Here is a 15064-nt window from a genome sequence, read left to right as displayed (position 1 = left end):
TTGTTAAAAACCATCCAGGCTTTTGTAATCAGAACACAGTGGATTCACAAAAAGTCTCATAGTCACCCCTATGAGGTGTTTACTTTGGGAAATTGGTGACGTCTTATTTGCCGTAAAAAATAAATACATAGTGTGTAAATTGGTTTTAAAATTCACGGGTGTCAGAGTTCAGGCCTTGAGGGCCGGTGTCCTACATGTTTTCCAACCAACCGGCTAAATGACCAAACACACCTGATCCAGGTAATCACCAGCAGGCAGGATTTCTGGAAAACCAGCAGGAGGCTGGCCCTCAAAGTCTGGAGTTTGGACACTGCACTTGATAGCTTTTTTTAGTAGTTAGGAAGTGGGTGTGGGGTTGGGGGTTGTTTGTTAGCCGTTCGTTAAAAGTGTTAGCATATTCACAATATCTGTAACTTCCAGCCTTGTGAAGATTAGGAGAAAAACTTAAGACTTCTGCTTTTTGATAAAATATTAATATACATTTTTATTAAATCCTGTTGACTTCTTAAACATGTTAAGTGCACATATATAAACATTCTCTGATCGCCCCTCTGTTTACATCCTCTCCTGAGAGAGCTGCATTGAAGTTTGATTGGCCTCCAATGCGGGCTTTGATTGGTGCTGCTTTCACAAGCAAAGGAACTTCTGAAAGATTAGCATCTGTCACATGACATAAGGTGGACCTTTAAGTTCAAACAGACAGATTAGACACAGTGTTTCTATTAGCAACAGACATGTGGAGGGTTTTTGGAGGCTGCCGGACTGTTGCCATGCAGAACCATCGAGCCTGAAGAAAACGCTAACTTTATTAAAGTCACCCTGCTTCAGAACTTACAAGTGAATATTAAAATGCTCCGAGTAATCATCTGTAAAATCTGGGTCACCAGTCTCCCCTGGATAGATAATGACTTTAGCCTGTGTTGGTGCAGCTTTGAAATAAGTTTTACCTTAAGTGGCCAAGCTACTCAGCTTTAGTGCAAAAGAACTGTGAATGTGGTGCACAGGCTGGATAGTTTTCTCATTTAGTCGACAAAGGCAGAGGTTTGCAATAGAATAAACATTAGTAATCATTTTAAATATGCCCAAGAATATCTAAAAATAATTAAAAGAGTCCCTAAACAGTTCCATACTAATGCTCATAATTAATTGTGTGTGTTTGCATTAACTCGTGGGATAAACCTGAAGCCCATTTCACACATGCACCGTTTTAATGTTCTTTGGTGCCTTCTGGAAGTTCTGATGTCAAGTGTGAATTTTATTTTCTAGAACTTTTCTGTGGTCTTACCAATGGGTTCAAATCAGGAGCAATTGAACGTGAATAAAAGCTAGATTGAAAATATGAAAAATGACCATTTGAAACCAGTTTAAACTCAAAAGTACACATTGTGAACTTTAAAATTCTTTTGAAAGAATACATATTCACTTTGAAGAAACACTGAAAACTTGAATTCGAAAACAATATTTATCTAAAACAGTTACAGCGCAAGAAAAAGCTGCTGTTTTTGTATTTTAAAATGTTGTTGCATCTCTCAGTTGTCAATTTACAGTATTTATCCAGAATTGTGTTTTGTTTTCAGTGTTGAGCCTAATTTTATGTGGGGGCGGGACTTTGAGTCCGTTGGCTGGGAGAACACGATTGTCATCAGGTGATTGAGATTATGGTGATGTCATTTCTGCTCCAAAGTAGCATCTGTTGTTGGTGCTGCCTGTGTCGTCCCCCCTCTGATCTACCAAACCTTTGTAGAGGATTATCACCACTGTATGCCACATCAGAGGGATACAGTTTTTGGTATGTACATCTTTTAAATTCAAGTTATAGTATTTCTTCGCATCATTCTTTTTTCAACTTTTAATTCTTTCAAGCGTTTTTAGTATTTCTTTTAAGTTTACTTTTCAGAATTTACTTTTTTTTTCCAACTTACAATCTGGTTTTTGTTGGGAGCCAGTTTAGCTCGTGCTGGTTTGCAGCGCCTTCCGTCCGTGAAACCCAGGTTCGACTCCAGGCTCCTCCCTGTTCCCTTCTCTACCTCTGCCAGTTCCAAGCCCGGTTTGAGAAGGTTGCGTCAGGAAGGGCATCCGGCGTAAAACATTGCCAAATTTAACATGCGACTCGTTCGCTGTGGCGACCCCTGATGGGAGAAGCCGAAAGTGGAAGAAGACAATCTGGTTTTTGTTCTTTTAAAGCTGATACTTATTTGATCCCATTCTTACAGATGAGGGCTTATCTGAACAATTTAGCAAGATACTTGACATATTGCTGCAAATCTTTATTTTTTTGCACCAAAAAAAGTAACTGCAACATTTGAAGTTGACCTGAAACCTTAGAACTTATGTAACCCTTGTGCTATCCTAGGCACTTTTAACATTGGGAGTTGGGTCATCTAGACCCACTAGACAGAGTTAAACCTTTTTTCTTCAATGATTTGTGATCTTCACTGGTGTCCATGGATTACATGAAATCTTTCCATCTTTATCCACCTTTGTCATGGTAGGGATAACACGTCAATGTAAGGGTGGGGTCATCTAAGATAGCACAAGGGATAAATTATATTTTCAGTCTGAGGTATTGTAGCGATAGCGTTTTTTTTTTTTTTTTTTTATAATTTTAGTCTTAGTGACTCATCTGCACAGTCAAAAAGCTTTACATTTTGAGCAGCAGTCTTGTTTTTTACAAAGCTTTTGCTTGCAAATCATTAGATAAATATTTGTGCATTGCTCTTATGTCATTGTTGCTACTTTATTGTCATAGCAAAAAATTAAAGGGTACTTGTTAGGTGGCACATTTCAAAGCATTGGAAACAATTTAATGAGACGAACAACTTCAAAACTGTTTTTGTTTTGTAAAATCCAAAGGCCTCAGATAATGTTAGTGTGATCCCCAGTAACTGTGCTGGCCTACAATGACTCACTTATAGGCTGTGAATTTAGCCAATTAGGCCTTACAGCGCAAAAAAAAGAAGACAAAAATGGTGTGGATATGGTGCTGCCAGTGCAATTATCCAACCCTGGGAGTTGGACATTGTGAAGTCTGGAAAAAAATAACTATTAAAAAAAACGTTTTTTTTGTGTGTGCATGAAAGTAAAAATTAAAGCTGCAATAACAATTGGCCTATTTTGTCCTTTTGGAATGAAGTGGCAACTGCGACAGATATTTGCCAGACACTTCTTCTCAGCAGCAATGTGAAATGCAAATGAGAGCATGCTAGTAGTTGGAAACTCTGAGAAAAGGATTTTCTCTTTGAACACGCGGCAGACTCTGTGAATTGCAGTGTGACACAGAAAAATTGGAATTTTGATTGACTGAATTTCTTCCATTTCTTGTTCTTAAGTTCACACTCGACTATGAAAACCCAGAGAAGTCAAACGAATAAACCTAAACTTGGAGTGGGAACCTCTTAAATTTTACAAAGGCTGGAAAAAAAGAACATTTCTTAAGAAAAATATACCATTTTAATGGTTTACCTCTCACTCAGACCTCTCCAGCACTGCTCCCCCTTTAGGCTATTTGGGTAGAGCCTTTGGAGGAGATGATTAAAAATTAATATTGGCTCAAGATTGACAGCAAACACCATTTGATGTGAGCCACAAAGAGGGTTAGGGTTTGTGGGTAGCTTTCTGGGAGTTTCACAGGCACCACAAACTCTAGTTTATTCCTCGGTAAGAAGTGTAGGGAGATATGACGAGATGGACAGGCTGAGGATTTATGTGGTGCTCACAGAGCTCCTCTCTGGTTATCTCAACAACATGCATGACAGCTTCTGCAAGACTACAGAGAGTCCGGCGTTCATATAGCAGAGCGTTGAGGCACACTGTACCAGAAACTCTCCGTCTTCAGTCGCCACTTCTGCCAATGTGGGTAGTTTCTTCGTTTGGGTCCTGATGTAGCACCTCTGATGTTCAGCAAACCGAATCCCAGTGATCCCCTTCGAAAAAGAAGGAAAAATGAAAGGATGCTCAGAAATTCACATATATGCATCATTTACTAGCTGTCAGTAATGCAGTTATTCTACGAGCGCTGAGGGGTTCTTTTAAAAACACTTGGGTTTTCTGCTGATAATCAAGGCTGCTAAAAAACCTTAAACCTAACGAGCCAGAAGAGGTGTGTTTTGATCTTTTTTTTTCTCATTTTATCATGCTATAAAATTTATGATTGTGCGGCCCCTGTGATGCTGCTCTTGCTTTAAAGTTGTATGAATGGTAATATTTAACGGCAGGATGTATTGCACAGAAGAGTCAAGTGACATTGTTGAGAGTGAAGTGTTTTTTGTTTTTTACAGAGCACCCCATTGAATTAGGTCATCATAGGTCCCTGTCTTAATATCAGTTAAGTGTAGTTCTTCGTCTCTAGCACCACTGATAGTCCTTTGCCATGTTAACTGGAACTCCTTTCAGTCAGACACACCAGGCCCGTGCTAAATGTGGTTTCACTCAGGGCTGGCATTTTTCTTCTTTTTCTACTGTATCTGCCACATACAATTGGAAGAGGCTTGACGGGAAACGTTGAATCGGTGCAAATCCTGCTCCAGGCTTTTTCTTTTACAGCTCTATTGGGATGTATGACGCAGATATAAGACTTGTATACAATTCCAGCCGCAGGCATAAATTGCAATAATTAATTTCCCCTCCATGATCGGATTTTCAAATGGTTGGTACTTCTGTCAATTAAAAGGGACGTCATCCACACGTCACTATCAAATCTCCCTGATTGGTTAAAGTTTGACCTGGTTTAAGTTGGAAAGCGCATACAATGGACGTGTGTTTTATATGTAGAGCCCGAAAATGGACTCTAAAACTTGCATAGCTACAGTTTTAAACGAGGAAGCCCGAAATGCACATTTACACACGTTTATATAGACTTTTCATAGGAAGTGGTCACTTGAACCAGTGACGGTGTATGAGAACTGGACTGAGTGACTCCTCCCACCTCGTGTTCCAAATGGGAAGTACACGCTGGTTCCAAAAAGCCTAAACCCCATAGACTTTTATTGATAAATAAAAAGCTAAACTCACTCATTCTATTTGTCAGAATAACCATTGTTGCTCTGATACCTTTAAAAAAAAAAACATGTTCCTGCAAATCCTGTATATTTGTGAAATTTGATATTTTTTCTTTATCACAAGTTATAAACGGACCAATCAGATGTCTCCAACTTGAGCGTTTGGTTGGCAGATTCTCCCAAGCCCACTTTCAATGGAAGGGATGTGGACTTTGAACAAACTCATTATTGGCGACACCAGTTACCATAGAAACGTTGAATCAGACCACTCAGACCAATTGCTGTCGTCTAGTTTTTACATGGCGACGTTCTTATTGCTGTAAAAATGGCGACTGAATTGACTTAAATTTTGCTGGAGCCGGAAGCAGTGATGTCAAAGGCAATCTGTCCAGTTCTCTCTTAAACAGTCAATGCGGGTTGTCGAGGGTTTAGCTCGACACACTTAGTCTCAATAGGCAAGAAAGATCCGTTCATTCTGTTTATTTTTGCTCCGATTCTGTGCTAATATGTGAGATTTGGTCAGAAAAGACCTAAAAGACCGTCAGTAGATCAGATATTATCCAATTTATTCTCTGTCGAGCAGAGCTGTTTGTTCAGCATACTGTATGGGAACAGACGACTGAATCTGGGCCTGACATTGCTGCCTTAAAATGCTATCCAGTGAAATTTGTTTGAGATGTACCATGAAAAGGACTCGATCTATCAATCTAAATTTAATTACAGTTTCACAAAGATTGTTATGACATCTCACATGAATCATTTAACCTGAACCTGTGGGTGAGATTTTTACATTTTCCGCAGATACCAGCTGCAGAAGATAACCCACACAAAGTGATGGCTGTCATAATCCACCGCTTGTAATTTCATTTCTATGCAAAAAGGATGGGGCAATAATAGAGTCAAGCACAAAAGCATGATGTTTATGCCGAGCTTGATTGTGATGAGTCTTTGTTTAGTTTGGGTCGGCTGTGCTGGTGAGCTGCACCAGAAAAGAAGAGGGCAATGTTGTGATGAGACACGGTGATTACTGGGCTTGGTCAACCAGAAAATGAAGAAAGACGCATTAACACAAGGAAAAGAAATGGAAAAGCAATGTCATTTTAATAGACAATTGCGAATTGCCTTCATGTTCCAGCTCTGACTGTCACAGGACGTGAAGCTGCCTGCATCATTCAGCCACAGCATGTCAGCAGAGTGGTTTGTTCAACACCTGGTAGAACAAAACGTGGCTCACACAAGACTTTTCCTGTAAAGTATGATTAGTTTAGCTTTAAAGAAATATTAAAATGTTTTCTTGCTTTCTATCACTCCACAAAACTCTTTTATGGAAGCCTACAAACGCATTGGGTGTCCATTTGACACTAATTTATTTAGGTGTGCTCAACCTAAGCTATTATGCTACCTGACAGGTGTGTTCCAACATTTGTTTGATAAGGTAATTTTTAATTTTAACAAAAAACAAATGATATTATCTTTACAAAAGAGTATGTGTTTTCTTTCAGGTTTGAATTGAGAGTTTAGAAGCTAAGTGCTACCTATTTACAGCTAGCAGGGTGGCACTTACGCAAAAAATGTGCACAATTTCTGGTTTAAAATATTGATAAGGTATTAAATAATCACACATAGATTACATTAAAAAAAACTTTTTTTAATACAGCTGCACGGTATGAAGAAAACCTATTAGTGATCAACATTGCCATTACAATATGACTTGCAATACATTAACAAATAGCAAAACAATAACAACGCATGCATCAATTTCGTTTGACTGCAAGACTTTCCTTTAAATTAAAATAAACAGAACTTAAACTATACTCGAAATGACCTTTGTCTACATCTAACATGAAAGGGCTCCACTGATTGGTCAACGACACGAAGGAGTCTATTTTATTTGTCAATGACGAATGGGCTCTAGTCGATTCGTTCAATAATTCAAGCTGCCTTGTGTGTAAACATTTAAGGTAGCCGTTTATCGCAGTTTAAGCTGCCTTTTGCAATATCGCAAAGGCTGATATCGCCATGACGACAAAAAAGCGATTTGTTGTGCAGGGCTAACATTTTTTAAGGTAGTATTCTTTTTACTTATTTTTTTTTTTTATTCTTCAATTAATCATAGTTGGATGTTGTTTTATCTTAGGCTCTCTGAACCCCTTGACAATTTTTATTGCAAAATCATAATAATAATAGTAAAAAAAAAAATCTGAAGACATTTTAGGCAAAAGACTCCTGAAGATACACTTGAAGTTTCAGAATCGAGCTGATGGAAGAAGACGAAAGTGGAGCAGAGTAAACATTCTTCAAGTGAATATTATACCATTGGCTGCACTAACCAACACATTTTCCCAGCATCCGTGTTGACTCAGAAACGCTGGCTACTTTATCATTCAGATTGGATGTTATTTGAAGGTAAAAATCCAAAACTGATTGATGACAACTTCTACTGTGTGGACACAGCCATGTAACCCAAAAACAGTGATGAGAGTCCAACGGAAGTTGTGTCTTTGGGTTACGTGTGCAATCAAAAAAGATTTTTAAACATCACAAGTGTATTGCCACTTCCATCGTAAAGTAACAATTCTTACTCCAAGAGTGTTTTTAAAAATGGTTTCTTTCTTTGCTCCCAAAACTGTTTTCATTTTTCCAAAAATTTCCTGTCAAGTGTTGTCGAGCAAACAATAAAGTGTATTTTTTGGTATGACAGTGGATCATCATTCTAGAGAGACTCACTGTATCAGAGAAAGCACCCCACAGAAAAGACTATGTTTCTGTGAAAGGATGCTGGGATTTAAGCTGAAGGGGATCTTTGGCCTTGAACAAGCAAAAATGTATTCTTAGTGACCTAAAACTGTACTTGTCTGAGGGTAAAAGGCCAAAATCCATGAAAAAAACCCAGCATTTAAAACACCTGAGAAGCTTTAATACCATTTATTTTCTTTTCTAAGTTTTTCTTTTTCTTTTTGCCCTTACAAAATGCTGCTTGCTCAGAGAGATTCTGTGCTCATCGAGGCTGTACTGCTGTTTTAATCTAATATCCCTTTGATCCTTCAGATCAAGGATCACAACTATATATGGAGAAGCTGGAGTTTGCCAAACTGCAATGGAGAGATTCCCAAAATTTGAGTCTAATTGTAGTATACATCAAAGAAAATAATTTGACTTTACATTTCTTTCAGAAAGCATAGCTTTAGCTCCAGTATTTATATTTTTTCAACTAACATAACTCTTCAACTGTTTATAACATATTTCCAGCAGATTTTAAAGATCTGCAAAACTTTACAGCAATGAAGTGCTTTCACAATCAACATAAATCAGAGGATTCTGTTGCAACACATTTCTAATGGGAAGTGCATAATGGCGTATGAAAAGTTGCTTTTCTGCGTGTCAGAATCAGCCGATTCACATTGGTTGCATGAACAGTTAAAGAGCTATGGTATGCCAAAGAGCGTTTGTTTTTTAAACTTTAGTCACGTGTGCATGCGGGGGGTTGACCTGTACGGGTGCTGCAGGTTTTTTGATTGTCCAGGACCATAGAGGGTCACATACAGGTGCAGCGACATGCTGTTCCGTTGAGGCTCGTGCGACCACCTTAAGGGACGCCATGAACAGAAAACTACAATTGTTGTGCGTGTGGTAAGTGTATTAAGAAGTAATTGAAAGGATAATGTAATTTACTCATAAATTTGACATAGAAGTGCTATATATATATATATATATATATATATATATATATATATATATATATATATATATATATATATATATATATATATATATATATATATATATATATATAAAAAATGCCTACACTCTGATGGTCTAATTTCTCATTTCTAACAGCCAGGTTTTGCACATTGGACACACACTTTTCCCTTATACAGCACTGATGAGCTGCCTGCGTGGTGCCCAGGATTCAAGGGGGTTAGAAAAAAGGTAAACTCCTTGACATGCCTGCGTCTCACTTACTTCCCCCTTACTTACCCGTAGGTGTTGCTAAAGAGTTCACTACAACCTTATGTCCGCAGCATGCCCAACGGAAAAAAATGTGCTTTAACATTTTCGCCTTATGCACAGGTTTGCCCATTTTTCACCTGCCAGTATCCACCGGTAGCGCCAGATGTGACTAAGGTTTTAGGTGTTGCCGGCAACATCTGCAAAGGTATAATGAACTACCCAGAATTCCAGAGTATTGAGGTAAAAACAGAAAAACAAAAGCTATGACTAAAATAGAGTAAAATGGAGTAAAATTAAATGTTACTTTAATTATTTGTGATAAAGACACTAAAAACCCTTTATTCTTTATTTTACAGGAATCAGATGGAACTGCTAACGTTTTCTTAAAAAACATTTTTGAATGTTTCTCCATTTTTAAAAATTCTTTCTTGCTGAGAAAAAATGGACTAAATAAATGAACAACACAGTCTTATTTACATTTTGTGGTTAGTTGCATGACATTTTAGTTCATTTCATTGGTTTATGACATTAAATTTGGAACGTTGATAACAAAAACAACTGAGCCAATCTTACTGACATACTTTAATGAAATACATGAATTCTCTTTTCAAATATCACCTTTGTTTAATAAATAGTGTTGCGGTTAACAGATCTGATAAAACTACAGTAATGTCATTTTTTCCCCTTGTATTTAACAACTGTTTCTTGATTAAAATTAGCTGTAAAGGTGCTAGTTTCCTCTTTTGTTACCTCTTTATTTATTTTTTACTGCTCCTTCAAATATACTGATACAGGAGAAGCCGAAACAGACAGGGGTTCCTGTGGTTCAAGTTTTTCTCCGTTGGGCTGTTTTCCATCATTGGTTCATTTCGATTCACAAACACCCCCTTGCAAGAACAACAACAATAATTGCTTAGTGCAGGCCTTTGTTTGAGATGAAGTGCATCCTGTAACATTCTGCATTACAACCAAACATTTCACAGTAAATAACGGTGTAAGAGTAAGAGCATTCATTACCCAGTCAAGCAGCACGCAGCCTTCTCGGCGGCGCAACGTGCAGCCTGCACACTCGTGCAGGATTTGAAAATGAAAGGTAAGTTAATGAGTTCAGCTGGAAACACATTCACAGCTGAGAAAGGTGTGAGAAACAAATAGAGAAGGTTTTCTTAATGCTGTTTGTCTCCCTACTGTGAAGAAGTTGCTGTATAGAATTAGTAGGAAGAAAGCACTTTTTTCAGTAAGACTGATTGTTCTCTCTGGGCTGCTGCATGCACATTAATCTCCCTGAGCTGCTTTAGCATCAATTACTGATGCGTATGTACAGTTTTTAAGCTGCATGTTTGTTTTCTTGGTGAAAATGAATTCCATCACTGTTTTTAAGAGTGTGTGTGAGAAAACCCTTTTCTTTGTGCAAAGAAAAAAAATTAAAACTTACGTTTTGAAAGTCGTGCACCTCAACGACCTCCTGGCTCCCATTTCCCATTTTAAAGATTTCAGTGCGCTGATAAGGTTCAATCTCCATAACACTGTCCGTCTCCACGCCGTCCAGCACCGCTTTGTATTCATGCTCATATACCTGCAACGACAAATGATGGACCACAAATTACACTAGTGTCTGTAATTTCTCAGCTTGAATGTTTGTCACAATTCTTCAACATTTAACTGCTTTGCTCTGCCGGCATCCGCAGAGTTTTCCCCCCTGCTATTCGAACAGGTCTGGTATTGCTCTCATTGACAGCTGGGGAACTGAAAGGCATTTATGTTGATGAGAGCATCGCACGCAGGTTTAGGAGCTGGAACGTACTGTTTTAACTACACGCATGAAAAACCACTGCAGAGTAATTGGCACAAAAATAGCAGCAAGTGTTGATGGGATTGACACCTTTGTGCAGTTTTGTTACAACCCTGGAGAACAGCAAACCCTGAAATAAACACCTATTTTGATTTAGACACAGAAAAAACTGTTGACATGACCACAAAGTGTGCATAATGAACTGATATCAAAGTGATGTAAAACTTATAAAATAAAAAAAATAACACGTTCTATTTGGTCGTACTAGTCATGTGGAAAAATAGACCTAGCTATACAGCATTACATGCCGTAACGCAAATGTGAAAGCTGTTAGCTGAATGAAGCCAAAGCTGAATTAAAAGCGTAAATAAAGTTTCATTTGGTTTAATTTGACAGCTCAAAAAGCTAAAGCTGAATCATTGAAATGATGTAACTTTGTCAATGCCAAAGTACTTGAAGAAGTTTACTCAGGCAAAATAGTTTGCAGAATACCTGAAAATGTTTGCTTAAAATACTAAATCAATTGGCTTAAAAGATAAGTCTAAGTACCAAGATATAGTACACAATTGAAGAAATGCCTGAACTATCTAAATCAGGGGTGTCAAACTCATTTTAACCGAGGGCCACATCAGCATAGTGGCTGTCCTCAAAGGGCCAGATATAACTTATACATGTAACTAAATGTAATGAAAAATAAATGCAACCTTAATGTTAAATAACTCATTGTTTATTTATTATAAATTTTTAAAGTGACAATTATAGTTGCATAGAAACATCTGTTTGCTTGTTATTTTAGCATAAATCATTTTACATTTGATTCTATCAGGTTAGGTTATATGGACAGTGTTTAAGTCCTAATGTATAGTTGCCCAATCCGATATTTCAAGTCCAATTCCCCATAGATATGAATAAATACACACCAATTTTTATTTTAAGAAATGAAAAACTTTTATGCTGTCGCGGGTAGAGCTATGACGGTGTCGGTGTCGCGGTGTCGCGGTTAACCACCCCCCCCCAAACACACAAAATCCCCCGGCGACCGCATAAGAAATAAATACATTTAGAACGTAGTATTCTTTATTAACAAATAACAGTAACAACTAACTACTACCTATCTAACTAATGAACTAACTATGTAGGTGTTGTAGATTGACTGTGACTGTGTGAGCGCGCTGCGTCGTGTGTAGGACTGGGAGGAGGGAGCGCGGACACGTGTGTTGGGGGTTCGTGTTGATTCTTCTGCAGTGGACTGCTCTCTAGCTGCACGCGAGTTTCACCTGTGCTCTCTGGTACAGACATCTTCTCAGAATATTATTTATTGCCCAGTAATAAACAGACTGCAGACACTTTGTCACCGTTCCGGTAGACATGAGCCTGACACCCATGAAGAACGCGGGGCAGGAGGCTCCGCCTTTGTTTATACAGATACGTAACGTTACGCGGCACAAAATAGTTCCCAAACAAAACATGTAGTGATATTCATGGAAATCTAACAGTGCGCGCTCATGTTTGGTGTTACAGAGTGACTGAGAACAGTAATAAACCCCCCCAACACAAAATCCTCCGGCGGGCAGCCGTGTTGCGCACTTAAGAACGCACGTAGCTTGTAACAGAAATGAATACAAATGAAAATTAATAATTAGAATGCAGTAAATTTGTCGTATTTCCTCACGAGACGGAAACTTCTGTTGTAGAATGAGGATGTGTGCTTCTGAAAGCGCGCGCCCGTGTGTGTAAAGGGAGCCGCGTTGTAAAGAAAAAGTGCGGTGATGAGGTCATCATCACAGCCCTACGCGCGGGCCACATCAAATGACATGGCGGGCCACATTTGGCCCGCGGGCCTTGAGTTTGACACATGTGATCTAAATAATGCAAATCCAATGGGTAAATGCCAGAAATGATAAAAAATAGGAAGAATGTCTAAATTAGTTGAAACAGCTAGCATATTGCAAAATCATTAGCTAAATTCCTAATTAACCAGTTAAAATGGAGTGGAGCAAAACATTCCAATTTTGAGGAATTCCAATTTAGATAATCTTTGTGTTGTTAGTACGAGTGTGACAGATGTAATCCACTATACATTAAAAAATAGTTTGTGTGAGCTTAGGGGAATTTGTCAAAACAAGGCAAATATTCAGTCAAATTGGATTTAAAAGGGATTCGTTCTATTCTACAAATTTGAACTTTGACTTCTTTACTTCAAATTAAGAATACCTTTTACTCTTATATATTTTACCTTAGTTTTCAAATATAAAAAATTAGTTAATGGCATTTTTAGAATATGCAAAGCAAATAGTTCATCCTTTAACTTCTTGTGAAAAAGCAACGAGCTTCCTGCCCTACTTTGCTTTCATTAAGAAAGGTTTCAAACTGAGTTCTAGGAGAGCAAGTTTCTTTTCTGACATGTGCACAAAGTGTCCTTGGGCGTTGCTGTGGTAACAGAAGTCTTTTTGAAACTTTACTGTCATTTTTGGCTTTGCATAGATTCAGGACACAGAAGTACTTGTCCACGGTTGTACAGAAAAAGACGTTTCAAGTGGATCCATGTCTCAAGAAAAGCAGAGGTACTGGCTTTATTTGTTTACATGACACCGACATTGAATGCTGGAACACAGAACATCAGAGCGCTTTAGCTTTGCTGTAACTTTTCAGCCGTTTATGCAATTAGAGACGGGCATTAACCTAATAGGCAACAATCTTACTGTTTATATTTGCATTTTTAAATGTTATATTAATAGATGTTGTCCCTGTCTTAAACAAACGAAATTTCAGGATTCTGAAGAAGAAAAAAGGCAGCCTTGCACTGATATACAACTAGAGTTTACACAATCAACGTAACTCAACAGATTCGGTCATAGAAAAGCGGCTTGGCTCGGTTGTGGATTATTTTTTTATACTTGTAAAATGTTGCATACTGGTGCATAGCCGATTTAAAAAGTCGGTTAAACCTTGTGTCAGAATGAGCTGATGAACGCTTATGGCAAAAGATTTACGATGAGCCAAAGAACGTGAAATATAACAGCAGCCAAACGGATAAAAAAAGAAAAAACATAATAACAAAAAATGACAACATATATTAATATAAAAAAAAGAAACAAACAGTGGCCAAATTTGACCTTGTGGGTTTCTCTAAGGTTAAAGTTTATTTCATATGCAAGCAGCCATAGACAATCTAATGACTTTATTCCTATAAAAAAAAAGGATGATCTCAACAAGCCTGAAGTCGTTCTTACAAAAACAGTGGTCATGACAGAAAGTCTCGTGAAAAGGCAGCAATGACATACCCACGTCCACACTCAAGAAAGAAAGGTAGTCATGGGTTTCTCACTAAAAATAGATGCTCTGAGGTTTTTGGAAAACTAAACATTTAAAGTCTTGAAGAAAATAGAACAAGATGATAAAAATGACTAAATATATTCATAAATGTAAAAAGTACCTTAGTAAACAAAGCCTCTGGTTGTTCGACTAAATATACCTTTTTTTTGAGTAGAAGATGTTTGGAAAAAGGGGGAGTCATCTATGACAAAAACCGTGTGATGTTGACCACAGGAAGCTGGAGAACTGTACAGTGATTGGTCTGGACGATGTGATTGGTGGACTGAGCAAACATCACTGTGGTGTCTGACAAATTCTAGCCGAATATTAAAGGAATGGAGCAACTGTTATTTCCAGGAGTCCAAAAATCAGGTTGATTTTTGTCTTTAGTTGTTCATTCCTTCATTTTTGGTGTCCAAAATAAAACTGCAAAAAAATAAAAAAAGGTCACAAAGGTTCACTGTCCTTCAGGAGTTTCCCAGAACTATTACAGAAGTCATTAAACATGCCACAAAGACGATGAAAATCCATTCATACAAAAGTGTTTACTGCAACCGTTTCAAACATCGGCTGCTTGATTTTCCACAAACGCCTGCCTAAGCTATGCTTCTTATTATCAGTCACAGCAGGAGTCACGTCACTGTTAGGGTAACTAGAGAAATAAATCATCTCAAATGCTGCATCTTACCAATTCTGTCAAAATGTCAGCTGCAACAACAGCTTTAAACATAAACAACCCCTAATAATAGTTATTTCAGCTTAATAAAATGTGTCATTCTGGCAAACAAAAAGATCAAACTTGAAAATGCATAAATACAAATTTGCCTGAAGAGAGCCGAATAAAGACATTTGGAGTAAGTCGTGCATTGGAGGATTTCTCTTCAGTGTGTTGCCTAAGCGATGATGTTTATAACAACTGCTCGCATATGTACTGTTCCTGGGCACGCATGAATAGCTCTCAAAATTCCCTGTCTAAAAAATGATTCATGCCCAGCAGCTGAAAATATGC

The 15064-nt window shown here is 37.9% G+C and overlaps 1 protein-coding gene and 1 long non-coding RNA gene across 2 annotated transcripts in view; one reads left to right on the top strand and one right to left on the bottom strand.

Annotated features, from left to right (window-relative positions):
- tnmd (tenomodulin) overlaps window positions 1-15064 on the bottom strand; it is a 187340-nt gene that overhangs the window by 105104 nt on the left and 67172 nt on the right. Inside the window, exons 3-4 of the mRNA XM_004073071.4 lie at window positions 10384-10524; window positions 3816-3923 (exon numbers count right to left, since the gene is read on the bottom strand). Coding sequence (XP_004073119.1) covers window positions 3816-3923; window positions 10384-10524 — 249 coding nt within the window. The remainder of the gene's footprint in view (window positions 1-3815; window positions 3924-10383; window positions 10525-15064) is intronic.
- On the top strand, window positions 8507-9157 carry LOC144994854 (uncharacterized). Its single transcript, XR_013658510.1, has 3 exons — window positions 8507-8627; window positions 8835-8927; window positions 9069-9157. It is a non-coding gene; the product is annotated as an uncharacterized LOC144994854 (long non-coding RNA).

This window comes from Oryzias latipes, chromosome 10, assembly GCF_053564925.1.
Source record: "Oryzias latipes strain Hd-rR chromosome 10, Olatipes_Hd-rR_3.1".
NCBI lineage: Eukaryota > Metazoa > Chordata > Actinopteri > Beloniformes > Adrianichthyidae > Oryzias > Oryzias latipes.
This window is presented reverse-complemented; position numbering and strand designations above follow the sequence as displayed.